This window comes from Sparassis crispa, assembly GCF_003851025.1.
Source record: "Sparassis crispa DNA, contig_000016F, whole genome shotgun sequence".
NCBI lineage: Eukaryota > Fungi > Basidiomycota > Agaricomycetes > Polyporales > Sparassidaceae > Sparassis > Sparassis crispa.
This window is the reverse complement of record NW_020939763.1, coordinates 263,968-290,015: the sequence shown is the minus strand read 5'-3', so window position 1 is coordinate 290,015 and position 26,048 is coordinate 263,968. Positions and strand designations below refer to the sequence as shown.

The window sequence follows — 26,048 nt, the reverse complement described above, 5'->3', positions numbered from 1 at the left end:
TCCTCGCGCCAGGAATAACGTGCCCTTTATGTACCACCCGAGGTATACAGTGTATTATCCCCAAAGCTATGCAGCCCTATATGGCGAGTTTTTAAACCTTTGATGGCTACTTATAGAGATCTGACTGAAACAATGCAGGGCCCCTTACACCGCAGTAGGAATTCATAGAGTTCATGGCTATAAGATGCAGGGCCTGAACATCAATTTGTGAATGGATAAAAGCAATTTAGGCTAACTTGGTCCAACATACCACAAAAGTTGTCTCTGCGATGTGACACTGGGAAAGTTACCCTTTTGCAAGTGTGCCCCAGGTAGCTGAGCTGAGACTTCTCGCGTGGCGGACTTTGACTCTGGCCGTCTACGCTCACCGAACATACAGCGTCCATTCCCTATCCTCTACTTGCTACTCGATTCTTCTCCTCTCTCGTCTACGACCCATCGACCATGAATCGAACAATTGTAGTGAGCGGGCGGCATCATGCAGTAAGTTGAAGATCTATGGACTCAGTACCCTCTGAATTCACCTTGCAGACTTTCAAATGCATATTTAAAGCTCAGGGATCCGTCGGATGGTGTGAGCTAGTATCGGTATGCTTGCTTTTGAGTCCACTCTGTGTTGCACTTAGCCTGTATTGCGCAGGCATTTGAGTCCATAAATTTCAAAGTCGAAGCCGCAAAAGGCTCCCTTCACAAATTTCGTCCGCCCAGCACAATTCCCGAGAGAGCATTTACATGGCATAAGGTAACGCTTCTCAGTTTCCGCAAGGGCTTCAGGTTGGTGACACAGTGCAGCTGCACTCTTCACAACTACGACCCGACCATATACACATGTGAGTTTTCTCTAGAGCTCGCCGGAGCCAGCTGACGTGTTTTTAGATTAAAGGGAGAGCTCTCATCCCTCTACCAGTGGCGGCTCGAGACGTTTGTGAGGAGGTGAGGAAGTGAAGAAGAGCGCTGCATTTTTTGGAAAATTTTGTGAACTGAAATTTAATCATGTGCGCGCATGATTGAGAATAAATTGACTGTGTCGATCTCCATAATTCTTTCCTACTTGTACCTTTGCACATTAAGCATCTAGATTACGATTCGATCACGCCACGCAAATCCTTGCCGGCAGTTGCCGTTCGATTCTTACTTTAGTCTTTAGCACCTCTGTTGGTTAGCCGAGCGTCACTGCGCACTCACCTTTTTGGGTCGTTGCCATCGACAGCTCATCGGATACATCGCAGAGACTTCGGGGACATCTTCGCAGAACTGCTTCCAGGTAACTTTGCTAAGCTCCAGCCACCTGAGGGTCAGGACCTCATGCAAAGCTTCGAGGCCAAGGTTCAGCTGCGCAGTGCGTGGAAAACAGAGTCTGTGGCATAACTGAGTGGCGGTCAACGGTGAGCGCCTAAAATTCACTTTTTGGGCGGTATTGATCTGGTTCCGTGCAGCTCCTGATACAGTTATTCACAGTCATCTCGCATTGAGTCATCAACGCATCGGTACGATATCTATTATGCATCCTCGTCGGAGTCATCGATAGTAAGATCGATAACTTCTTGCACTGCTATCTCCTGATGTGCATGTTTCTGTACAGCACACTCGTGGTAGCAGAACGCCATCCGCATCATGATCAAACCGCAGGTGCATTTCAAGAAGAGCGCCTCAAAATCAGCCTGCTCGAGTCCGGGACGAACGGAGGAGTTCAGGCGCAAGAGCTGGACTAGCGCCTCGGTATGGGATTGCCCTCGCGTCCACTGGGGCGCATCCGCAATACGGCACTCTCATTCTGGAGTCAGCTCTGCAACTCGATGAAGGTTGATCGCTTACTCACCTTCAATCTGTACGTTGGCGTGTATTTCGACTGGTGCAGGGACAGGTTCAAGCTCATCTAGACATTGTATGGTGAGTATTTCATGCTTCGTAGGCCCGAACCTTTCCAACTCACCCCTTGGAGGATAGTAGCGTATAGGAAGCCCAGTCTTAGCATAGATCCGCTCCAAGTGGACTGGTTTGCAGCTATTAAGTATCGCCTTTAGTTATTGGAAATCAAGCTGTATATTCACCATAGTATCCACAGCTGCTTTTTGCACACGCAGCTACATATTCACCTGTTGCGCGCCCACGGAGCGGGACGAAGATTGCTGCTTCAACGGCCTCACGTCCATCTGCTATCAACAGGCATAGACAGCAGGGATTATGGATGCGGTGGGACTTGTGATGTTCATCCAAGTCCGAGGGTGTTACACGTTCACCTTCACTGTTGACAGGCCTGGTATGGTATTGTCTGGTTTCAGCGAAGCCATGCATCAGGACGTGGAGTCGTCTCACCAATACCACACACGTAAGCCACCCTTGTTGCAGTCATACTCATAAACAGCGTTCGCTGAGATCCGAATACGGTGGAGGTACCTTCGGATTCTAGGGTCAGATCTTTCGACAGGCATGGTAGTAACGGCGGTCGAAGAGGGGACGTTTGTGGCTGGAGAACAAGTTCTCGCCCAGCTTTTATGTGCGCTGGCTGCGATTGGCCGGAAGGCGTCTCCTTCAACTTGCAACACAGCGTCGGTGAATGCGACATTGTGTTATGGATACCAGACACTTTCAGCCCATGTAGACGCATCTGGTCCTTGTAGACGCTTCCAGTGCTCGAAAACACCTCGATCAATCCGTAGCCTCTGCGATGCGCTTCAGCGTCTTTGTTCCCAAGCCAAGCTCGTGACGATACTCTCTGAAGCTTCGCCGTAGGTCCGGATGGATTGATCCCAGTCGTGCTTAGCCGAGTAAAGCACGCAGCCCTGACACGGCACCGCAGTATCAGGGTCTGGAAAGACCTATGCCACTAGTTCTCGCAGCAACATGTACTATCTAGTCCCTCTAGTCGCAGTCAGTTTTGCTCATTGCAGGACAGTGCCGATTCATTGGTTCTCTCCTTCGCCTGTCAACTCGTTGTCATCTGTGCGTGCCAGATGCTATCAAGGTTGGTACGGCGATCGCGGCTCTGTGATATGCGGTAAACGCGCCACTGTAAACTTTTCTAATGCTTCTCACCTCTGACGCGGTCGCTTTGATCCAAATGGTATGGTAGTCCCTCGGTCACCTCGTGTGGTTACGATGCAGCATTAAGTTCGAAATAAGCACTGATTATGGTCATACGTCGCTAGTTTACTCGGTGCATGACGGCACGCGGCTTCGCAACAAAGTGAACTAGAGGCATCGGGAGCTTCCATGGGTATTAGCCAGAAATGCCACCGGTACAATATAGAGGCCAGCGTTGTCGCACAGGCCCTAAGTTAGACGTATACTACCTCCTTCTCTCAGTCTACCCTCGCGTTCGGAAACCATGGCAGATGATCATGACCCATCCACTCGGCAACGAGAAAGAGAAAATGCCCTTCACATGGGTCCGAGGAAAAAAGCGTGCGTGCGCCGTGCAAAATACCTGATGTTTCTGCTGATGTACAACGAATGAAAATTATCTATGCCCGAACAGTTGCCTTTCGGATCCTCTTGTGCACCATGGGCACCATTTCGGCAGGACTGTGCACACACTCACAAATGTGCAAGCACTTATCACTAACGGTCTTCTTCGTATGAGTGAACTTGCAGAGCAACCTGAGGATATGTTCACCAACGAGTTCGTCACATTACTTCTCAGTTTCAACCTCCTTCGATGCCGATGAGAGCTCTAGAGAAAGAAGAGAGCACAAAATTTTTGTCACGCTCCTTCAAATGATTCCAGGTCTCGAAGAACGCCTAATAAATGGCTCTGAAGAAGAGGTGGCAGTAGTTGCAAGTCTGGTTCGTAACAGGATCTCTTTGGATGGGCTTGGATATTCATAGGTCTCAGATACAGAAAGGTGCTGCTAGTGCGAGGTCCGACGACACGAAAAGCCTGAAGGGCGCCATCCTGGATTGGATCACTTCGAAGGGTCAGTCTCTTTATCCACCGCTCTCACGTAATGTGAAAGTGGATCGTGGATTCCACCACGAGCGTACTGGATCTTTGTTATGTCCAGCTGGTATGGACTGGTCCAACGATGAGTTAGTTCTTCCTCTGATGTGGATTCATATTTCACTCACGAACAATTGTAGGACTAAGCAGCTGTTGCGAGATGGGGAAACGGTGATCTCCGGTGACCAATGGCCCATTTTCTTGTACCGTAACTCGATATACGATGCGGAAGACCCGTGGAATGGTCTTTTTCGTAGCGGCCTTCTCGTTTCGGTAAGTTATATCATACCACGTCCAGATAGAGTCGAACACTAACACGCATTAGGTGTACAAACATATCTTCACGTCGCCTAGTTCTGTCGAGAGAGAACCGAAGGCTACTCGAGCTGGTAATGCGCGTATACATGGAATGACTAAAGTTACCCCAGCTTCCATTGGTTATGTTGCCACTCAGGTATGAGCACCTCTTGTTCGGACGTGTTTCTCACTGTTTTCGCGACAGGTTCGATTCGCTTTGTCTTCATCTCCCGTATTTTCCAGGACAGACACAGCCACCGACTCAGAGCGTTTTTACAATTCGATTCTTGATTTGTTTGAAGATGTTGATGAGCAAGAAGAAGTCAACGAACTTCTGTTGTGGTGGAACCGGTGAGTTGGGCATGATCTGCAGATGTAGACCTATCCCTTTGACGGTCTGTCCCTGATGTTAACTGTAGTCAGGTGTTTCCGAACTCCTCGACTGCGCGGAGGCCAGTGTCGAAGAATAGTGCTTTGGCTAAGATCAGAGAGAGGCGAGCGGCACTGAAGGCCACTGCAATTGCCAGCGGCAGCAGCCGGTGAGAGAGGCAACGATGGTCGATGTGACGCTGCGTGTGTCGAGCAGTCCTAGATGCTCCGGTTCATTCTCTAACGATGCTCTGTAACGTATTCGCTGGTCCGACTGTCGTTCTCATCAATTAGCTGTATGATCCTGTCAGAATTCTATCCTGCGGCACTGTTGTAAGTTTGAGACCCTTCCTTCTGGTATGACAATCATTGGCAAGGTTCTCCAAAAAGAGTCCAGTGCTCGTTTTAGCCAAATAAACAAGAGTTGGAGGTTAGCACTGAATTTCACCATTAGTAGAGTGACTTCCAACTCTCTCCTAAGTTCGTAAGTTTGCCCTGGCTGCTAAGGCCTTCTAGCAGGACGTTGTAAGTGCTGATGGCCTATCCTATTTGTGCTTCCGATTATCGAACATCCTCGCATTGAGGAACCTGAGCAGCCTGCAACATTCATACATTCACTCAGAGTGAATCATAATTTTGCTCGTCGTATGTAGCAGTCGACAGAAGGATGCCGATCGAGAGCTTTTCTCTTTCAGGATGCCACTGATAATTTGGCTCGTTTCCGATTCTTCTCATATGGACGGCAAGCCTGACATCACTTCTGCGTTGTTTGATCACTAAAGGAAAGCCCTACCTGCATAACACAGGCAAAATTTGTATATCAGCAGCATGAATGCCGCAATGATGAGCACCACAACTCCGATAGACATGCCAGGACTGCTTCAGCTGAATCTTACATATTGTGGTTCACCATCAGCTACAGCGCTGGTGCATGCTGCTCGTCCGATTATCGGTTATAGTGGTTGATACAATGCCGTGACATCCGAGTACAGTGGCCATATCTTGCAAGAGTTCCGCACTGCGGTAGTGCCGATGAAATCTACCAAGCATACTGTCCTATATATTGCTTTGTCCAGCAATCTGCAATAATTACAGATTCGACGGACCTTATGCCTAGGATAATCACTAATATATCGTTGACATACCGTACTCGAATCTCTGATGGAGGCACACCGTAAAACGTCATAGCTCAGCATCTCCAGAATTCGGGCTGATCCGACGCACGTTTTCTTCGGGCCCGTTCCATGATGAACGTCCATGGCTTAGGCCCACGGTTGTCTCATACCTGATGCCCAAATACGAGGGCAACTACGTTCTCAGGGCTCCCCTCACATAGATTAATGGTGGGGCGTGTCTATCATATTCAAGATGCCGAACCTCACCTTCAATCTTCACGAGATAGTTCATGTTGCAGATGACCATGTGGTACAAGATATCTGGCCGAGATGACACTCAGTTGGTCTGGCCCCTAACATATGACGATGGCTGGAGAACAGTTTCGTTGTCAAAGGCTGATCTCGAAAGTCCGGTCCCAGCCAATACCCGAGACTCAGCCCTGGTGTAGGCGAGACAGGTACCACATGTGGGCAAACCTCAAAATCTTCTGGGGATACACATGACGTCGAACGACGACCTTCGTACCGCTGCTCCTTGTGTCCACGCTGTCAAAACCCTGATCATGTCAAGCCAGTACCGCACTCTACGGTGTGAAGTTGCGCCCTCCAGAACGAATTAGATGCCCGGATCAATGTTGTCGCTGCTTGTTAGCGGATTCTGGATGTCAAGCTCGTCAGTAACTATCATCATCGATTATGATGCGCTGGGCCGACCACCTGGTAATAGTATGTTGCGAGGCGCCGCAGTCAGATCATCTATCCAGATTTGGCAACTGCTGTATTCGAAGGAACCGCTGGCTAACTCTGCAGGCGTGACTGGGCTCAGAAGCCGGGCCTGCTTTACCATTTAGAAGGTTCCTGATTTCCTTGGATTCTTGATTGGACCTTCGCTTGCTTGAATCTTGAGGCTTTCACTTGTGCCTTCTTCGCTTGATATGTTACCAAAGACTGAGCACAACCTGCGATGCCCCCACAATAGCAACTTGAACTCCGAAAGCTGATATGATGGCTTCAGCTGACATGATGCTACTCGTCATCTTCCGCCTGCAACATTGTCATGCATACCATCACATGGACGACCTTGAAATTATGACAAAGTGCGGCCATGCGGCTCCCTGCGTCCAGAATCTGCGCTGGCGTTACAGTCTACGCGACAATGGAACGTCGGCGGCCCGCATGGTCTGCTCTACACAGACATCGGCTGCACTGGTCCTTTTTGGAAAAAAAGGGTTCCGTCATCATGAGATGATCAACTAACTATACTGCGATCCCATGGTTGCACTCGTTCGACCTGGACCATATGACCGTCCCAGTCGAAAGCTATAAAAGATGTCTTCGAGGGGATAGTCGGGGTCGCAAGGCCCCCACATCGCATTACTCCCATACTCAAATTTCCATCAGTCATCCAGATGAAGAACTCGGCAGTCTTCATCGTTCTGGCTTCAGCTCTGTTGTCGGCCGCGGACAGGACGTTCACGGTTTACAATGGCTGTCCCTTCACCATATGGTACGTCACATAAAGTCACCCACTTCTACGCCACTCATTGAGCGACCATGTCACTGCAGGCCTGCTGTGAATACATGACCCACAATCGACCGTTTGTTCCGCCGTCTCATTTCTGTGTTCGATGTAGATATTCACTGGTGCTGGATCCGTTACTCCGGATTACACCACTGGGTTAGTACAGCACTTTCTTTCAGGATTGTTTTCATAAGAAGAATCTACTAATTTATGAGCCACAAAGATGGGAAGCCGGTGCTTACACGTCTGTCTCTTTTACTGTTCCCGAAGGCTGGACCGCAGGCCGTATTTGGGTGAGTACCGGACGTATCATGTTGCAGTGTATCTGTTAACTCCCAATGTCAAGGGTCGCCGTGATTGCGACTTCAGCGATACCAACCCAGCCACTCAGTGCCCTTCTGGCGGTTGCAATGGCGGCCTAGTCTGTGACCCCTCCACAGGAACCGTTAGTCTTCTTTATTTGCATTGCGATATACTGGTTGACGCTTTGGCGACATATATAGGGTATTCCTCCAGCGTCCCTGGCGGAGTTCACCTTGGGTACCAATGGCGCTGCCGATTATTACGACGGTGAGCTCTCCTGATTAGGTTCTCGCTGACATTGCCACTCACTGCGTCTGCGTACATATCAGTATCGCTGGTTGACGGGTACAACTTGCCCGTCTCCATCACCAACAATGCGGGATGCGGAGAGGCCGACTGCGACGTCGACCTCGGACCTAACTGTTCGTCGTCTGAGCTGGCATCCTAACACCTTATATTTGAAGTTAAACCTTCGCGTCTAATGCGCAGGTCCTGCGGCCCTTATTGGCCCATACGACTCAACTGGATTCCCGGTTGGATGCAAGAGCGCGTGCGAAGCCAACTTGGACGGTGATCCGAGTAAATGAGCTACCTGCTTTCATCTGTTCATCGTATATTGACGTAATGCACATCGCAGGTAACTCTCCGAATTGCTGCACCGGTAATTACGACACCGCCGCGACATGTCCTTCGTCTGGCGTTCAGTACTATTCCTACTTTAGTGAGTGTCGCTTCTTACTTTCCGTTGTGCAGAGTGACTGACTGAATGGGCCCACGCGACAGAGGACAACTGTCCGAACTCATACTGCTATGCCTACGACGAGAGCAGCGGTACTGCTTTGTGGTCTTGCGCTTCCAGCCTTGTGGCTGACTATACTGTCACGTTCTGTCCTCCATCATCGTAACTTGCTGGAGATCGGCGTACATGAGAGCATTTAACACTACTTGTAAATGGAAGACCACATTATCGTCCCAGGAATGTTGTTATCCACCCCCTTCCTCTTATTATGCTGTCAGTTTATGTGAATTTGTCAGACGGGTGCTAGTGATGATAGTCAGTGTAGGGTAGTAGTAATAATCAAATGATGGATAACCCACCTTTTGATACGAAATGCCCCTCATCATCATCACTGATGAGCATTCCGCCAATGACAGTTCCTGCGTCACCAATGTCGGCTTACCGGTGCTTTCTGTGCTCCATACGTGCGCATTCTCGACAAGAGGAGCGAATAACTAATAGCAACTTTGACCGAACGAATCCAAGTCCGTAATTATAGCACCCACTCCCGCACCTTCCTAATTTCCTCTCTCCTCCGACTCACCACCTCGGCAGCATGGGCGCCCCACAACTCCTCCGCTGTCTTCGAACCACCGTAGCATTCTGCAACGTGCCGCTCCGCCTCTGCGTGTTCCATGGGTACACAATTTTCCAGTGAAAGCGGCTGCGCAGGGTCCCAGCGCACAAGCGTTGGGCGCGAAGGCACGGGATATGGGGGGATTACGGAGCGTCCGCGGTGGATGTCTTCGAAAATGAGTCCCACGTCGTCTTCGTCTATTGGCAATTTGCTGGAGGAGGAAGAGCGATGTCAGGTAATTCGAGGTCAGAGACGCAGGAATGCATACTTGATTGGCTCCCCGGCGAGCTTTTCTTCTCGGTGCAGGAGCTCACGGTAGAGGCGCTCGTACAGCTTCTTGCGGAACTTTACAGGAAGAGGATTCGTGATCGGCTTCCCCGCGAGCTCGCATAGGATATATGTCGCGATATTCAGTCCAAAGATGGAAGGAAGTGGGCCTGAAGATACAGGAGAAATCAGCACTTGCTGCTTCCATCTCGATTTATAGCTCACCAATTACTGGGATAATGCGCACGCGAAAATCGTCGAAGACGCCCAGCTCCCTCACATCTCCCTTCTCGAACTCGTCTTCGGGGAGTGGAAGAAGCTTGACATCGCCAGGAACTTCCGTGGAGTAGACAACTGGGATCCCGGATGCTATACCCTCCAATCGCAGACCACGGCGGACAGACCGGGCAAGCGGGTCGTACATAGTACATGATATGTCGCTAATCTGCACGCGCGTTGGGTCGGACTTGGCACCTGAGCCCATTGACGAGAACACCTGCGTGGTAACATGAAGACACGCCTACGAAGTATGTGGAATGGCGACGGACTTTGATGTTATGGTCGTGACAATATTTCAGCAGGTCCACCTTGGTAGTGATATTGTCAATTGCGTCTGAATAATTTCTGTCAGCAATATGCTGAAAACAAGGCTGAGAAAATCACCTATCACCCAGTCTGCACCTTCCAGCAACTCCCCTCCCTGATCCTTTCGCCAGATATCAACACGGGAGTCGACCTCGATCCACCGCGAGATCTGCTTCAGCGTGCGCTCAATGCACTTCACCTTGGGCGTTCCAACGTCGGACAGAACTGCCGCAGCATGCCTGTTCAGCGAGGACAATGTCACATAGTCGAAGTCGACAAGGCGTATTTTCGAGACCCCTCTGCAGATTGACAGTTAGCGCGAAACAACTCGGGGACCTTCGCATGGTAAGCGTACGATCTGGCCAGCATAATTGCGGCCCAGCTGCCGACGCCTCCGCAGCCTATAACGACGACCATTCCCTTCCTGATCTTGGCCATTCCCTCCTCTCCGAAGAATGCATAGTTCCGCGCCAACTGCTCCCTCACCAGCTCTTCGTCGTACTCATACGGTCCACTCTCAAGCTGCGCGGCAATTCCAAGAGAAATATCCGATTTATTGACATCATCCTCCAGCGAGAGGTGTGATTTGGATTTTCGCTTGATTTTCTTTTCACACAAATCCTCGAGGGGATGCTTTGCCTCTTGCCCAGAAATCGAGCGATGAATGCTCTCGTCAAGTTCTCTTCGTTTCTGTTGACGATTGTACCGCTGGAAAGCAGAAAGTAGGCCGGCTGTAGCTAGTGATGCCGCAACGGCTGTGCAGATGAGCTGGGTGCGGTGTGAGTGGAAGTCAAGCTGAACGTTCATGATTGTCTCCCACCGGTGACCAAGTCCAAGCAATATAAGCTTAACCCTAGTCTAGGGCTGCGCACCCATGGCCAGTGACATCATGTCACGGCACAGTCACATTTTCTGGACTTCGCTTGTCGATTGGAGAATAATATCCGAATTATACACAGGTCGGAACTTCTACCCAAACTGTTCAACTGTTCTAGTCAACTCCTGCCTTTTGGCAACACGGAAAACATGCGGTAAGGTAACCTCGAGGGTGACACATGTCTGTACTGTGTCCAGGGTTGTGGTAGGCATGAGGTGAGATTTCTGTATCCCTCTCCACATTGGTGGTACACGGACATGAATTGTTGGCCTCGTTTGGTCTGCGTGGCCGCACCACATACCGTTGAGTTTGACTGTGTGTTCACTACAGTACTTCGACGGTTCGCATGTTGGAGGAGTTTTACGTATCATTCATTTCTCTTCGGAACAGGTAGTGAGGAAGACGATTGCACATGCCCTCGTTCGTTTGGCGGAACCTTGGGCTATAAGTTCCCTGGACCTGCTTCGTCTCAAACTGGCTGTTAGTTGTACCCTCGTTCACCCCTCAACATGTAGAGGAACGGTTAGCAGTCTGAACAGATCGAGGGTTGGACGAACGTCCCTGACGACACGATGATCTAGAAAAGGCAGTCACAGTAATCGCCACGGTGACCACCGGCGAGAACCAAGTTCCCACCGCCATAATTAACATCGACAACTAAGCAACCGTCATCACTGTCAGAAATACTGTCTCAGGCGCTGCAATGAAATCTTACCCACAGGTTACTCCTTCCCTCTCCTTCGTTCGTTCGACGTGCAGGCGACGTTCTTTCTCGCAGCAAGTCTGCGCTCCATTCGTTTCCGAGACTGCTTTCTTGTATTACCCCACTGGCGTCTGGAATGCGTCTATTTATCCTTTTATTGCAGAAGAATAAGACGGCTCATTACTAAATGGGTGAAATCTGTCTTTCCTTGGCCTCGACCTTGCGCTGCCAATCGCTCACCAGGCTCGAGTCTGGTATTCTGGTTATTCCTTCCGGTCTTGAGATCTTCTTCTGTCTGGGCTTGGTGCTAGCAAGGCTTGGCTATGACAGGTGAGTCGCGCGAGATGTGTTAATACTCATGGGTCGCGTCAGGATACCTTTCTGCGCAGCCAGGCGATGACTATTTGTATTGACGTTAATCGGTAGAGCAACAGACGCTTATTCATGTCCCGTTGCAGAAAACCCATTATACTTGCCGCAGAGGGGTTTACCTATTTCGCTCTGTCACTGATAGATGCGCTGGTCCATATCATCCCTAAGGTTGGCGATTCGCTGCAGATTTTCAGACCATTGGACATTTTCATCGGTACGCCCTGTGCATCCGGAACACATCCAGAGCTCACCGCCACATAACAGGTACTGCGTCCTTTGTTCCTCTTCTCCTCTACACACTCTTCCTCCTTCTCTACACCAATTCGGAACTCTTCCTGATTATTTCTGCACAATTCCGAGCGATCGTGATGTATTCCCTTCTATTTGTTATACCCGTGATCATTGCATTGAACGGACTGGCATCTTTCTTTGGCATTTCCTATCGTACGCACTTTTCTTTTGGTTATCCCGAGTATCTCCTACACAGCTCCTTCAGGAACGTTTGGAGTCCAGCACATGGTCGCGGTTGGGTTCACGAACAACAGTGCTCACACGGTTTTCGACATCGTTACCCTGGCGCTTCTGGTCCTGTATCAGGGCATCCATCTCTGTGTTGCCTTACACCGGCTAAATAAAGCATTCCGCCAACGTCGCAGCGAGGCCACGCCGGACGGAATTCAGGTGAAGACCCATCTTTTCCACGGTCTCTTGTGGATTATAGCAGGCTTCCTGCTTGGTACGGTGGAAGTTCTGGTTGGATTCGCATCTGGAGGTTACGCAGTTGTCCTCACTAGGCGAATCCTCCGACTCCTCGGTAGAGCGTGTTTGATCATCGGTGTTATCAACGGGTCAGTTTGTGCCTGCAAATTTCGCCAACGTAATACAGCATTCTCATCTTCTTTTCAGTGTCGACCGAGTGGAGGACTTCCACATTTTCCGATCTGCAGATGTTCAATCGCGCCGCAGGTCCACGTTGCGTACCCTCATCTCTAACCCTCGGAATAGCACATTTGTGCACCTCAGCGGTCATGCCTTTGACCCAGAGGCTGCGCCTGGGTCTCCGACTCCCACCCAAATGGTAGAGGCGAAAGTCTTCGCATTTCATGTGCCAGGCGAGAAAACCGCACGATCATCATGGCTTCGCCCAAATCGTGCCTCGGTGCATTCGCGACCCCCGTCCTCAGCCCCTTTCCTGCAGAGAACTATCAACTTAGACAGACCCGCCAGAGCCGCTCTGCGCCCTCGCTTTACTGATATTGATGAACGGCGCCAAAAGCGCGTCACTGTGCACTACACCACGGACGACACTCCCGTTCTCCAGTTGCGCCGCTTCTCCTCCCTGAGCCTCCACAAGGCGCTCCTGAATACCGAGTCATTCCGCGAGCATACGCTGCCCCGCAGTAAATCCCTTCCACCGGACTTCGAGGGCCTAAAGAGCCTTACCAGCCCCGTAGCGCCCGTTCCTCCACTAACCTTCGAAGCAGAAGCAATCCCTGACAGCCCGCCTGCGACCGCTACCACAGTGTCCACTATAGAACCCGCGGTCATTGTGACAGCTAAGCGTGCGTACTCTGCACGGAGTCGCCAAACGATCGCGGGCGGACACTACCTGATGGAGCAGGAACGAGACAGTTGTGGGTCCGACTCGATGGAAGCTGTTCATGCTCTCGCGGTGCAGTTCCCTTGCACCCCGCCGCGTACCGCTACACAGCACCCGAATGAAGAGCTGAACTATCAGGTTCCCCTCTGGCGCGCAGCTTATGAGAGAAATCCGAATTTCTCTGCCACGGGCAAGATTAGAGGACGCGTCACTCCCGATCCGGGTGTGGAAATGTTGACCGTAACAGACGATGGTGCAACCAGTATTCCAATCTCGAGGCAGTCAAGCACGCACCCCACGTCGCGATGCTGGCGCAGCACACTTCGGCAGGATTTGCTCGAGCAGCGCATGCTCCGGCGAGCCTCGATTGAGAATGCCCTGATTGTTGACACAGTCTTGCAGGGTGAGACGATGGATCCAGAGTCGCTAGAAGCCTCGTTGCCCACCCCCATGTCTATGAACGCTGTTCCGCTGTCCGGAACACCATCCCAGAGTTACGCGGATACTGGGCTAAGGACAGCGAAGACACTGAGCGCTGATACCACTGGAGCGATCACGTCGAGCTCCATCGCTAGCGACGAGGCGGAATTGCCTGGGGGAACAGCGATGAGAATCAAGAGCGTTGGGAACGTGCCGAGGAGGATGACACCGGACCCGTATGTGGCTTTCACGCGTGAGAGCATCGCTGTTGAGGTGGACATCACGTCTGCGGAGAGACAAAGAGGAGCGAATGCTGTTGTGGACCCCTACACACCTACACCCATCAAAGTCAGGAGGAAGTTGCACAGACAGAGCAAGGTGGGCGAGAAACAGCACGAGAGGCTAGGTGTCGCCAGGTGGGTGTCTTGAAAACGGCGCTACTTTATGGCGTTTCTGTGTATTCGTACCATCGCGTGCACCCGGCAACGAGTATGTATCCTTATCGAACAATGTCTGTAACGTTATATGGTGGCGAATTGGAACCTACCTCGTGAGGTGCAATCGTGGTGCAAGACGTTTCGTGAGAGGTACTCAGCAATCCCAGGAATAAGATATACGTATAATAAGTACAAAGTCCAGACATCAGTTCTGAAGAGGACGTCAGATAACCGCGAAGCAGTCGAAATACCATACTCACCTCCGGTATTCTGAAAACAGTGATTTCCTAACGCACTCGAATCAGACGATTGCGGTGCAGTCAGAATCAACGTGTCACATACTTGCTGTTTGAAATATCGCCGGTTCTCCTCGTCGATGAGGACCAAGTTGAGGTAGTATCGCACACTGAATTTCTTGTTTACCTCACGGAACGTCGGCGTCAGGTCGAAGCCGCCAAGGAAGAGACGTATGGGAATCGTCTCTCCTGCGCCAAACATCGGTAGCTGCAAAGAGGAGGAACGACAACACGAACCTCGTACTGGCGCGCCGTCCATAATCTCGAATTTCGTGATTGTCTCACTTTCATTGTATTGGTTCGGTGGTGCGCCCGTGGTTTCACGCCGAATAATGGAGAGCTCCATATGCTTGATTTTGATTCGAACGAGTAGAAAGTAGATCTTGCCAACGATGACGTCCTTCAAATGGTACCTGCAGGTAGCAACCAGCGTGTCCATGAGGAACCAGCACAATCACAACGCGACGCCACGTACTTAGACTTGTTGTACTCGAACTCGATGTGTAGACAGTCCTCAATACCAACCTCCATCTTGATTGAGTTGTTGCTGTCTGGAGGCATTCTGTACGAATGTACCCATATCTCCCGCTCTTTGGTGACGTCTGCTAATCTTCTGGATATTGTTACTCGGATCAAGTACCTAGAAGAGTGGACTGTCATCTAAGGAACGCCCACCCTTGAAAACACTGCACAAACCGTAGCTTCACATTGATGCCCTGGTAACTCTCATACTGCTTCTCAACATTCTTGAACAAAAAGTCGTATGTCTGAGCTGCCCGCATCTCCCCTGGTGCAGCCAGCTCTTGTGATAGAGATAGGAATTCATGGTGATGACCTCGGTCATAGAACAGTTCTGAGGGCTGGAGTTGGAACAAATTCCGGTATGCTGAACGATAACTCACCAATGCTGCCAATGAACTCTACTTTGATACCATCATGAGCAAATTTCTTGCCATCCCGAACGCGCACTGTCACCTAGAGACTTCCCTGGTTATGTATGAGACACGAACGGGCGTGATTAGTACGTGCCTGGCCAGCAACGGCGTCACCATCGTAATAGACGGGACATGAGATAGCCTTGTCTTTCTCTCCCTTCAACTCGACCTTCTTCCGGTCATCTTCTCCCTCCAATTTCACGTCTACGTCCACCGGTGATGCAAAGAAGTACGCTGCCATGGCTGTGGTGATGCAAGGTGTCGCGCAACGGAGTTGGGAGTTAGATTAGTGATTGGCGACAAGGTTTCAGAACTGCAGGCAACAACCAACAGAAGGGACTGCAATCGCAGACGACTGCCTAGCTCAACTTGTTGAGTGCTGCAACAAGCTAACAGGTAGCATCCGAGGTCGACAGATACATTAGCGCGCGACAAGTGACGAGTCGGTCATACACTCGGCGATGAGAGCAAACACCAGCAACGGTCCTGAACACGTCTCAATTGTAGTTGGCTACACTAGAAATACTTCACAAAAACACAGTATTGTCATACATTCCCTCAACGATCAACCATCGTGGATAGAATGCTCCGTAGAACAGTAGGTATGTCCGCTGTATTTGAGACACGGAAACCACGACCCTGCAGTTTCTGCGGGATCCTGGGAAAGGGAGAGATGAGAGAGATACGGTGGCAAAGGGATGCGTAAAATTTACCATGCGGCTTCAGCTCCTTCGCCTATGCAGATAAGGGCCGTGTTGACTTTAGGTTGGCGGGTCATCACCCGTTGGAGATCCTCAGCCGTAATATTATAACGCGCAAAATTGGCGTCGGTGACCGCAATAACGAACCAGTCATCTGTTTAGAGGTGATGATGAAAGTGAAGGTTACGGAGCAAAGAGCAACTGACCAGCGTCGAACTTGGCAACTTCCGTGACGGCCTTGTCAATGGCCTCCGCTACAGAGAATGAACAACAGTTAGGAGGAGAGAGCTAAGGAGAGAAATTCTCACTCGTGTAATCACCCGCAAAGGTGTACTGCGTGACCATCTCCATTTTCTCGACCACCTTCCATCGATCCCGAAGTTCGGCCGGTGGCTTGTCAAACTCCACCAACGGAATTTCCGCGGAGTCCCCAGACTACCATACACATAGCAAAACGGAGTCAGAGACTGTGAAACTGCGGATTTCGGTACTTACGTGACCGTATATCTAAGTCGTGGGTTAGTTTACAGATAAGTATAAACGTTACCCGTACTCACATCCCAAACATACTTGTCCTTCCTTGTAAGGCGGTCGAAGGTTTCCATCAACATCACCGCTGACAAAAACTTATTCATTGCCCTTCGCACATGAATTAGTCAACACCAACCGGTCTCCATACTCCTCTTCAGGCGCCCGTCATACTGAAAACGGTACCTGCGGAAGATCGTCAATGTGTGTGGGAATATGGCTCAACGACAACCTACATAGAAGCGCTTATGTCGAAGAGGAATCTGATGCGTTTAGGCCTGCAGTGTATTTGCATCAGTTGAATGGGACTGTAATAGATTACGAAACATACTTTATCTGTGGACGCCCCATCTCAGGCTTCGCCATTCCACGCCGTTTGTACACTGTCGCTTCTCCCGTTAAGCCTTCAGTCAAGCGACTGTCATCAAGCTCGCCATCGGTCTGACGCTTGACCCACACACGCTCTTCTTCCTTGGCCGCAAGGTCTGCAATATCCACGTCAACGAGCAAACGCCGGAAAGTTCGTATGCTGCTTACTCTCCAGTAAATCATGCAGTTGCGCAATATGTGAACCCACTGCGGTTAGCAGTGCGCCGTATCCCCTCGCCTCACCCGCGCTCATGTTGAGTTCCTCGAGTCTGCGAGCTAGTTCCTGGCGAGCCATCTCTCGAGCCTGCTCTTTAATGTGATCAGGGACGTCATTCTTCAACTCATCCGAGATCTAGCAAATGTAATTAGCAAAAAAAACCTAAATACCTGAAAAAAGCTGAAGGACATACTTGTTTGATGTCGTGGCCCTTGAAGAGACGCATGTAACCTCCGCGGCCGCCAAGACCGGCAGTGTCTCGACCACCAGTCTTGCGGCGAGTGAGCATTAACAGAAAGGAGAGTGGTAGGGGAAATAGCTCACTCCACCAGCCCAGGTATTTCCACCGACGTGTGGCTCATTATTAGGATCTTCTTTGCCAAACTTGGGGTTCGAGAGATCGGTTCTGCCTTTTGGTTCAAACTGGACATCGACGATTTTCTTCCTCGAAACCTCTCTGGCAGCGTCGATTCCTAAGCGCTTCACGGCCAAACTACAGCGGCACAGGTCAGAACGGAACTACCAAACGTGCAAAAGTCAAACCCGTGATGGTCCAAAATGGCAGCCAATTTCTCAATGGTGTCTGGCTTATAAACATCGAAATCGAAGACGTTTCGAAGAGTTGTCTCTAGCGAATCCTTGGGATATGACTGCATGTGCCGAACAATGTTGATCAATTCTGAGACAATCGTCATCGGCAAAAGCAATTTCAGATAACACGGTTTACGCACCTCTGAGGGAGTATGGATAAGTCAACGCTCCGCTATCGAACGCAGCTCGCAAATCATGGAATACAGCCACTAAACGAAGAATCATGTCTTCGCTGAGCTCAGGTGCGAGTTGCGAAAGAAGCTTTCTCTCGCTGCTCATGTCGGGGTTGGTCACAGCATGGCAGCTGAAGTTGTCGCCAAGAACCTGAAGGAAATGGTTGCCCAGGAATGCTAACAGACGACGAACATGAATATGAACCGTTAAGAAGACAAGGCTGAAACGAGGCTCACGGTATCCGGGTCTATTGGCCAACAAGATCAGACGGAACTTTGGATGTACCACAATGTCCCCTTCTCGCTTTCTCTCCCGGCATACGCGCCGACCGTCGGGGAGTGTGAGCTGGCCATACCCAGCGAGACTTCGGAAGATCGCCACTACGTGCTCCGCAGCCTTGTCTGCTTCATCTATGACGATGACGCGTCCCAATTTGATGGCTCTCAGTAGAGGAGAGTCGGTGTACTTAATCACTCCGCCTTCTAATACTGTCTGGAACATCAGCTGGTTCACTGTCGTATCGCGGTGCAGTTGGATGTACTCTCTAGGACGTCCGAGGAGCTGAGAATGGGCTAGCTAAGGAAGAATTCCAAGTTAACAACAACAGTCTTACCTGACAGAGTCTGTCAAGGTATATCGTTTAGGGACAGTGAAGGGTCAAAATTGAACAGAAACCACTGACCTATCAACAATCTTGTTCTTTCCCACTCCCTGCGAGAGCTCAGCCCACCAGATTCCATGGACTAGGGACCAGAGCTGCGTACCTGATTTCCAAGTAAAACTAGATGTTCGCCCAGCGCTTCAAGGTCAATAGCGAGATCGCGCATCAAACCCGTCTGCAAGCTGTTGTCGTAGAAGTGATCCATGTGCGGCACATGCGATGCGACACCTTCAGCATCCTGCGACTCATCGAAGAATGGTATGAATATGGGCTCCGCACTAGCATTGTTAGGGTCACTCGGCGCTGGAAAGAGAAGACCGCCGTCCTGGATCTCTGGCGATGGGTTAAACTGCAGAGAGATTCAATCTCAATTATCAGAGCGCCCGTGTCATACGCACTGCAGGTGTCCGCTTCTTGATACCACTTTCCTCAAACAGTTCTTGCAGATTCATAGCCTCGGTTGTGGGCAAGAACTCTGCAAGAACCGAACGGCTGAATAATGAGTGCAAGTCGTTATGCCCGGGGAACTTGGCGACGTGCCGCGCAATCCTGACCAACGACCTGGTACCGAGCTTACGATTCTTCTGTACGGAATCGGAGGTCATGCTTGATCTGTATTTCTCTGCAAATGTGAGCAGCGTGGTGACGACAGAGGGCGAGCAGCCGGTGTGCAGGAGGATGGAAGCCTCTTCGTCCCTGCCCATGGGCTGTGCGGCTACGGGGAAGAACATGTTCGCATGCTCGTCTGACAGCCAATCTCTCAGAGGAAGGGACTTCGAGGCCGTGCTGATGATGCGGAAGGCAGGGTGAGCGACTGAGAGTTCCCCAGTTGCTTGCTAGCCTGACGTCAATAATCTTACAGTCACTGTCTCGATAACAGACTCACTTCCTCGTCGGAAGCTTGGGAGACAATCCGTTTGTTCTCCCAAAGCTCTGTCTCCCTGTCTTGGATCAATCGTGCCAGAGACCCTGCGGTCGATCCAATCACGTCGATGCCGGAGAGATGAACCAGTCGTCCCGTCCATGCTCCTTGGATAAGAGGGCTGTCGTATCCACACTTAAGTCAGACCGGAATTTATTACACGTTAACTGACCTTGGCTCCCAGTTTGTCGCGCCCCCATCTCCAATCTTACGGCGCATCAGCAGCTCTCTGCCACCCAGCTCCTTGTAGAGGTGGATTCCTTCCAGTTCATAGCCCAGCACTGCACCGAACGTCTTGACCAGTAAAGAGGTAGAGCAGGATGCGGTGGACGGCAGCGCAGGTGGAACATAAGAGATATCCCAGCCGAGGGCATGCGCCTGGAGCATCGAGGCGAGGAGCCCCATGAATCTGTCCGTCGCGTAGAAGCCAAGTTTGTCGGGATCTTCGAATGGAAAGGAGAGTAGCTTCTTCGGACCTGCAGAGACATCAAGCGACACCGTAGATGCACCTTCCGTGCCCTCAAACGTGATCCGAGCAGTACGTTCGTTGACTCGTTCGATCTTGGACAGATAATAGCCCAGGAGACCGAGATGATCGCCATTCCCTGTCAGCGATGGACTTCCAAGCTGACCCAATCCAGATTCTTCCGATTTGCTGGAAAGCATAGCCCACGCGATGAATGGTGCGTGGATCAAGGCGGGGTGGATAGTAAGCATGAGTCGCGCAAGTTGAGCTGAGGATAGCTGCTCTGGAGGAGGGAAAGCGGACAAGAGAGCACGAAGCTTGCGCAAGGCTGTCTGCGGGAAGGCGGGAAGGGTAGATTTGGCAACTGCGTCGAGAGCATGGCGGGACTCGCTGGCATATTGCGTAGATAAGATTATGTCTCGCAGTGTCCGGAAGAGAGGGGAGTTGTCTGAAGCTGAGCTGTTGCTGAGCGTGAGAAGTGACCCGACAGGGTCGACGAAACGAGCTTGGAAACGGCTGCGGAACGGCGGGTCTAAAGGATAGCCAGGATATGGAGGGACGGGAGCCGCAATAGCAATTACTCTGAAATTCTTGTGCGCAGGAATGAAGATCTTTCCTGCAGAAGTACCAGTGGAGGAGGAATCAAGAAGAGAGTACCTGTGAGGATGGATAACATGTGTCCCATCATCTAGATTGATCTCCCGATTTTCCAGCAAATTGTTCAGAACCTATGAAGAATTATGAGAAGTGTAGAAGCGATTAATCGGACCTACTTACGGGCATGATGCCTCGCTCGGCTTTCTCTATGCCTTCTATGATGAGAACACGACCATGTTTCGCCGCAGAAACTGCCGGACTATCTACGTAGAGTAGGTTACCTCCTGCTCTGATCTCCCTACCCTGTTTCAGTTCAGTCTCTCCAATGTCTCGATGCAGCGCGATGTACTCATATTCAGAGTTGATCAAACTGCAATGCGAAGCATGGGTAAGGATAAATGAGTTTCCATGGTATGCCTACCTGCAGAACGTCATAGCCAGATGTCGCGCATACGGACCAGGCTGAGACAAAAGGAAAATGTCTTGCCCAAGAAGGTACTTCTGGAGCATGAAATGCAAGTTGTCCAGGTTAAAGTGGTCTTGCAAGTCCAAAAGAGCATCTTCGCAATGCGGAAGCCTTGTGGGCGTAGGGGACTGGTGGATGTCATATGAAATATCCGCAAGCTTCAAAGTACCAATAACTGAAGGGTGAGCGACGAGGTCATTGAGTATATGCTTCAGCCTTCGCTGAGCCATGCTGTGTGGGTGTTTTGGAAACTTTTGCGTCCAACGGATACTCCTCAGAGCGCCACCCCTACATACCTGGTCAGCACTGGGAAATTTCGATGTCCAGCGAGTGAAGGGTATACAGTACCTCATACACACGTACTAGCCAGCACACTTCAACCTGAGTAGATGTGAGCTATTTGTTTGCGTCAGAAGTTGTCAGTTACATACCGAATGCACATGGACCGTACAGAAATATTCTTGACATTCGAAATCAAATGCTTGAAGCCTGTAAGCCGGCCCCGCGAGGGATTCGGGGACCGGTCAGTAGCGGGCATGTACGGTACTTAGCGCTGCCCGAGCCAATTCAGAGAAGTCCTTACGTAAGCATATCTGAACCACCTCAAGTTACTCCGACCATGTCCCAGAGTCTCTCTGAACGACACTAGCACGATCTTTCATAGTTGGCGGAGTACCAAGTCAGTTTCCTCATTTTTTGTGCGGCTACTTGTGATTTTATGGTTTAAATACATTTTCAGCTTGCTATTAGATGTTCCGAGCGCCCCACGTGCGTGACTGTCATACATGCAACCAGCACGGAACTCAGGACGAATACTCCTTCCCACCATGTCAAGTGTGAATGGTGAATTCGCTACTTGACGTTATCTCGGACAACTACGAATTACAACCAATGCTCACACCATTTGAACCACATACTCAGACTAATGCTGCCGCTATCAATCAGGTGCAAAGTCGTAGGGAGTCTACGAGCGATCGTCTCACCGTAGATATATCAGGAGAGGGTGCGTCACTTCTTTCGGGAGACAGTGCGGAAGGTGACTTGAAGGAAGGTGAGTGAAACTGCTCTCTTTTTACGGGTATCCTGAAGGCTAGCAGACTCGTCGACCGAGATGTGGAAGGAGAAGTAGGCATAGCCATGTCTTCGAGGTCGCACTGCTACTGGAAGTATGACCTTTTAGAACGGAATTGACCTGTGTTTATCAACAGGGTCATCGGGACTGCTCCTGCGACTTGGACTGTCCTTCTTTCTTTTTGGTTTCATCAATAATGGTGTGTCCAATCTCATTAGCTATCTTCAACTATCCTCTTAATTTCTGTCAAACGCGCCAAGTCCTCTACGTCATCATTCTGTCCGCTGCACTTGACCTCGTGCCGCCATCTACGCCGAAAGGTATCATTGCATTCTGCAACATTTTTCCAGCCCTTGTTGCCAAACTTGGATGGCCGTATCTGCTGAAGGGTCGAATACGATACTCACGGCGTCTACTTGGCTGCTGTGTTATCAGTGTCAGCGGCATGATAGTGAGTTTGTTGTCCGCGTTCCAAAGACCGTGTTCCAATATGACGATACCTGATGTCGTAGGTCGTAGCTCTATCTGATAGCCTGTCTATGAGACTTCTGGGGATATCGCTTGCATCATTCTCTTCAGGTATGGTCTCGGTTATGTCGTTTAGAGTTCATTTGCTGATGCGAATAAATCTGCAAGGACTGGGTGAACTTACCTTTTTGCAGTTATCGGTACGATATCATCCCCCTTCCGTTGCAGGTCGCAGCGTCAGGTAAGTAATGAGTTTCACGGGGACAAATCTCAACTGAATATTCTACTCATCCAGCTATTTTGCTTCGGGAACTGGTGCGGCTGGTCTTGTCGGTGCATTTCTCTGGTGGGAACTCAGGGGACTAGGTGTCCGTATCGGTGTTGGATTGTCCTCTGTGCGTCTATACGGCCTCTCAATTGCGCCGTGAAGTATGAATTATTGACCGAGTATGGTAGGTCCTTCCTCTCGCCATTCCGTTGGCGTATTTCCTCCTTCTGCCCCGCTCCTCTGCGTTTTCCTCTATGAATTCGTCGTCCTATGAAGAACCAGCACCTTCCGTTATCCCATATGCCGCACTATCTACCACCGACGATGAGGATGGTCCGTTGCCTTCGGAGCCAGAAGTAGACGTCGAGCACAAGCGTCCCGTTGGCCTGTCAGCTAGTGATAAGTGGAGGCTGGCCAAGCCTCTGTTGACGAGGTACATGTTACCACTGTGTAAGTAGTCAAATTCTTCATCAATGATGCGTATTTCAACCAATATTTGTTGCAGTCTGCGTGTATCTGGCGAGTCTCATTCATGCTATATGTGTTCTGCGACTGATGATTTTGCAACCTTTTGTTAGTTTGAATACATTATCAATCAGGTAAGATGGTTTAGCCATTCACATTTACCGCGATTTGGCTCATAGATGTCGTCGTAGGGTGTTGCACCAACCCTAGTATATCCTGTACCTTCACCAGACCAGTACTGGCTTATGAGCAAACTCATACACTCTATTAGGGACTACTATCCACTCTGGCAGGTGCGTACTACTTCATCTGAGCAGAATTCACGGATCGTAATATTGGACAAAAATGCTCGCAGTTGGTATATCAGACGACCGTGTTCTTCTCCCGCTCTTCGATCTCTATTGGTCTCCCACCACTGCCCGGTCGTCTCCTCTCGCTACCGGCGATCCTTCAGGCAATTGTTCTGAGTACACTGACCTTTGAATCTGCCGTCGGGATTTTCGGAGACCAGTCAGAAGGTCTCAGTTTCTTCCTCGTCTTTTTCCTTATAAGCATTGAAGGAATATGTGGCGGTTTGGCGTAGTAAGTATTTCCTTGATTCCGGACGCCGTCTTTCTGACGTCGACCGCCCTTCAGCGTCAACGTCTTTTACCGCATTAACCAGGAACGGCACGACAGTTCCGAGGACGTGGACCCGGAGCACTCGAAACAGGAGCGGGAGTTTAAGATCGGCTCTATGGGCCTCGCAGACTCAACTGGCATCGTCTTTGCGTCCCTCCTTGCCATGCCTACGGAGGTGGAGCTGTGTAGAGTGCAGGTACGGCGCGGGAAGATGTTCTGCCAGAGTTTGTAGTATATAGATGCACTTCTACTTGTCTTTATTGTATCAGTCTGCCATATGGAATCATCATAATTTGTCTTGCGTTTCTGTTCGTCTTCCATTGCTGGAGCACTGTATCATGATCCTCTTTTGAGCGTCACAAACTGTAGTCACGCGACCGTGACATTTTTGTGAATTTGGGAGAATTTCTCGAGACTTTCCGCTGACCCTGCACTCTGTCCTCGAGCGCTCACTTCACTTTTCTTCTATACCACCCACACACTCCATCAGTCTGCCTTGTATCTGTCCATGTCAGCATTTCAATGGAAGAAAAGCGCGCCAAAACGTAAGCATACCCTAGAATCTCCAGGAAATATGTGTGCTCATCAGCCGCAGTTTGGACGCGCTGTCGACGTTCATTCAGTCGCAGAGAGATTTGCTTGCACAAACGCAGTCCGACATAACACGCCTAAGGGAATTAAGAGATGAAGTTGCAGAGGCCCCTCCTGATTCACTGGATGATGTCGGTGACAAGGTGTGTTCCTCGTTCCATCTGAAGTATTTACTTAGTGCTTAGGGCTGGGCAGCTGAAAGCTAGCTCCACTAGATTGAGCGGACAACTGGACTACATGCCCCCATTGCCAGATGATATTGACTGGTCTCTCTTCAAGGGCTGCGGTGAATATAATTTCTCCTCTACTCCCCATCTTGGTTCTGATTTTTTCCAGACCCGACGCCCCTCAAAGAGCTCGCCGTCGGTTGCCGACAGGCGTATGCACAGCGCAATGAGCCGCCTGCAATACAGCACTCTGAACTTTCTGAGCTTCAAAAGCTAGTCAAGGACGCTCGCGTCCACATGGTCGATCCTGTCCTGGCTGCTTACAGCTACCTAGCTGAAATGTCGGAAGACGAGGAGGAAGAGGTAGACCCGGAGGTATGCCGGAGTGCACGCGAGCGGGAGAAGATTCGTGAGCTCAAGAAGCGCCGTCTTGACGATACCTCTGTACCAGGGTTCGGCGGACTGCGGCGGCCCCGTGCGAATGGCGTTTTTGTGCGTCGGGATCAGGCGGACGAGAGTGCAGAGGTGGACATTTCGTGTAACGCGTATGGAGACGGAGACGCTGAAGGCGATCCGTCGATGCTTGGATCTGGCTCTGAGGTTGTGCCGATGGACGTGGACACGCCGCCCACGTCGGTTACGTCTCCTCTCTCGGCTGTCTCTGGTCTACCTCCTTCACACCCACCTGTTCATGGGAAGCCTGTGCGGGAGCGCCGTCAAACTAGGAAGGCGAAAGAAGCAGCCCCTCCTGCAGATGTGCGCGCGAAGCCAAAGGGAAGACGCGAAACTGCACCGAAGTCAGCGGACTTGCCCCCGGAGCCTGCTTCTTCTTCTGCTGCACCGCAGAAGGAGAAGAGTAAGCAGAAGTCCGAGACATACAAGCAGGCGTGGTCCGTTTCGGAGCAGCATCTGCTCGAGCGCCTGCTGGAGGAGATCCCGGAGGGCGAGAAGAATCGGTAAGCCGACCGTATGTCCACTTGAAACTTAACTGTTGTCTCACAAATGGTGGTCAGGTGGCTCAAGATATCGCAGGCGATGAATTCACGGCGGACGGCGCGACAGGTCGCGAGCCGGGTGCAGAAATACTTCGAAAAGCTCAAGCGTTTCGGGCTGGATGTGGGCAAAAGTACGATATGAAAATCCAGTTTCGCTTATAATTTATGTCGACCTTGCTGTATCTCGTAGCTGTTCCTTTGTATATCCTCGCATATCCTGTCGTTTTGCTGCGTGCATCGTCTGATACGGTTTTGTGAACACCTTGCCAGTGAATGGCGAGATCATATGACCTGCAATTCTCCGTGTTCAATTACA

At 50.6% G+C, this 26,048-nt stretch overlaps 8 protein-coding genes across 8 annotated transcripts; 5 read left to right on the top strand and 3 right to left on the bottom strand.

Annotated features, from left to right (window-relative positions):
- Nucleotides 1-3,328: 3,328 nt before the first annotated feature.
- On the top strand, nt 3,329-4,780 carry SCP_1701140 (hypothetical protein; the record flags this gene model as incomplete). The annotated part of the gene is made up of 8 exons (XM_027764901.1): nt 3,329-3,405; nt 3,479-3,622; nt 3,678-3,786; nt 3,836-4,029; nt 4,081-4,213; nt 4,266-4,394; nt 4,443-4,588; nt 4,657-4,780. The coding sequence occupies 8 exons, from the start codon at nt 3,329-3,331 to the stop codon at nt 4,778-4,780; spliced, it is 1,056 nt and encodes a 351-aa protein (XP_027620702.1).
- Nucleotides 4,781-7,130: 2,350 nt separating this feature from the next.
- On the top strand, nt 7,131-8,451 carry SCP_1701130 (Osmotin, thaumatin-like protein; the record flags this gene model as incomplete). The annotated part of the gene is made up of 10 exons (XM_027764900.1): nt 7,131-7,228; nt 7,288-7,294; nt 7,356-7,399; nt 7,467-7,536; nt 7,590-7,688; nt 7,747-7,813; nt 7,876-7,968; nt 8,036-8,125; nt 8,184-8,267; nt 8,330-8,451. 10 exons carry the CDS (start codon nt 7,131-7,133, stop codon nt 8,449-8,451), a joined length of 774 nt encoding a protein of 257 aa, XP_027620701.1.
- Nucleotides 8,452-8,817: 366 nt separating this feature from the next.
- Nucleotides 8,818-10,560, bottom strand: SCP_1701120 (tRNA threonylcarbamoyladenosine dehydratase; the record flags this gene model as incomplete). Its single annotated transcript, XM_027764899.1, has 6 exons — nt 8,818-9,112; nt 9,170-9,338; nt 9,394-9,664; nt 9,717-9,781; nt 9,832-10,052; nt 10,109-10,560. 6 exons carry the CDS (start codon nt 10,558-10,560, stop codon nt 8,818-8,820), a joined length of 1,473 nt encoding a protein of 490 aa, XP_027620700.1.
- A 1,217-nt stretch (nt 10,561-11,777) lies between these two features.
- On the top strand, nt 11,778-14,154 carry SCP_1701110 (predicted protein; the record flags this gene model as incomplete). Its single annotated transcript, XM_027764898.1, has 4 exons — nt 11,778-11,919; nt 11,970-12,149; nt 12,193-12,553; nt 12,612-14,154. 4 exons carry the CDS (start codon nt 11,778-11,780, stop codon nt 14,152-14,154), a joined length of 2,226 nt encoding a protein of 741 aa, XP_027620699.1.
- Nucleotides 14,155-14,367: 213 nt separating this feature from the next.
- On the bottom strand, nt 14,368-15,634 carry SCP_1701100 (Vacuolar protein sorting-associated protein; the record flags this gene model as incomplete). Its single annotated transcript, XM_027764897.1, has 8 exons — nt 14,368-14,373; nt 14,423-14,449; nt 14,505-14,647; nt 14,696-14,871; nt 14,934-15,098; nt 15,155-15,311; nt 15,361-15,433; nt 15,488-15,634. 8 exons carry the CDS (start codon nt 15,632-15,634, stop codon nt 14,368-14,370), a joined length of 894 nt encoding a protein of 297 aa, XP_027620698.1.
- Nucleotides 15,635-15,951: 317 nt separating this feature from the next.
- SCP_1701090 (hypothetical protein) lies at nt 15,952-21,438 on the bottom strand (the record flags this gene model as incomplete). Its single annotated transcript, XM_027764896.1, has 24 exons — nt 15,952-16,051; nt 16,107-16,248; nt 16,301-16,348; nt 16,403-16,529; nt 16,590-16,601; nt 16,652-16,710; nt 16,762-16,808; nt 16,859-16,900; nt 16,954-17,107; nt 17,160-17,343; nt 17,402-17,479; nt 17,533-17,701; nt 17,752-17,887; nt 17,940-18,149; nt 18,210-18,534; nt 18,587-18,596; nt 18,656-18,684; nt 18,738-18,983; nt 19,033-19,470; nt 19,521-19,677; nt 19,729-20,750; nt 20,800-20,989; nt 21,041-21,373; nt 21,434-21,438. The coding sequence occupies 24 exons, from the start codon at nt 21,436-21,438 to the stop codon at nt 15,952-15,954; spliced, it is 4,263 nt and encodes a 1,420-aa protein (XP_027620697.1).
- A 487-nt stretch (nt 21,439-21,925) lies between these two features.
- SCP_1701080 (Protein BTN1) lies at nt 21,926-24,211 on the top strand (the record flags this gene model as incomplete). Its single annotated transcript, XM_027764895.1, has 12 exons — nt 21,926-22,136; nt 22,294-22,356; nt 22,418-22,608; nt 22,670-22,736; nt 22,794-22,866; nt 22,921-23,020; nt 23,082-23,343; nt 23,399-23,412; nt 23,472-23,492; nt 23,550-23,651; nt 23,714-23,940; nt 23,995-24,211. The coding sequence occupies 12 exons, from the start codon at nt 21,926-21,928 to the stop codon at nt 24,209-24,211; spliced, it is 1,548 nt and encodes a 515-aa protein (XP_027620696.1).
- A 290-nt stretch (nt 24,212-24,501) lies between these two features.
- SCP_1701070 (ZZ-type zinc finger-containing protein) lies at nt 24,502-25,874 on the top strand (the record flags this gene model as incomplete). The annotated part of the gene is made up of 5 exons (XM_027764894.1): nt 24,502-24,524; nt 24,575-24,713; nt 24,766-24,856; nt 24,907-25,693; nt 25,751-25,874. The coding sequence occupies 5 exons, from the start codon at nt 24,502-24,504 to the stop codon at nt 25,872-25,874; spliced, it is 1,164 nt and encodes a 387-aa protein (XP_027620695.1).
- Between the last annotated feature and the right edge of the window lie 174 nt (nt 25,875-26,048).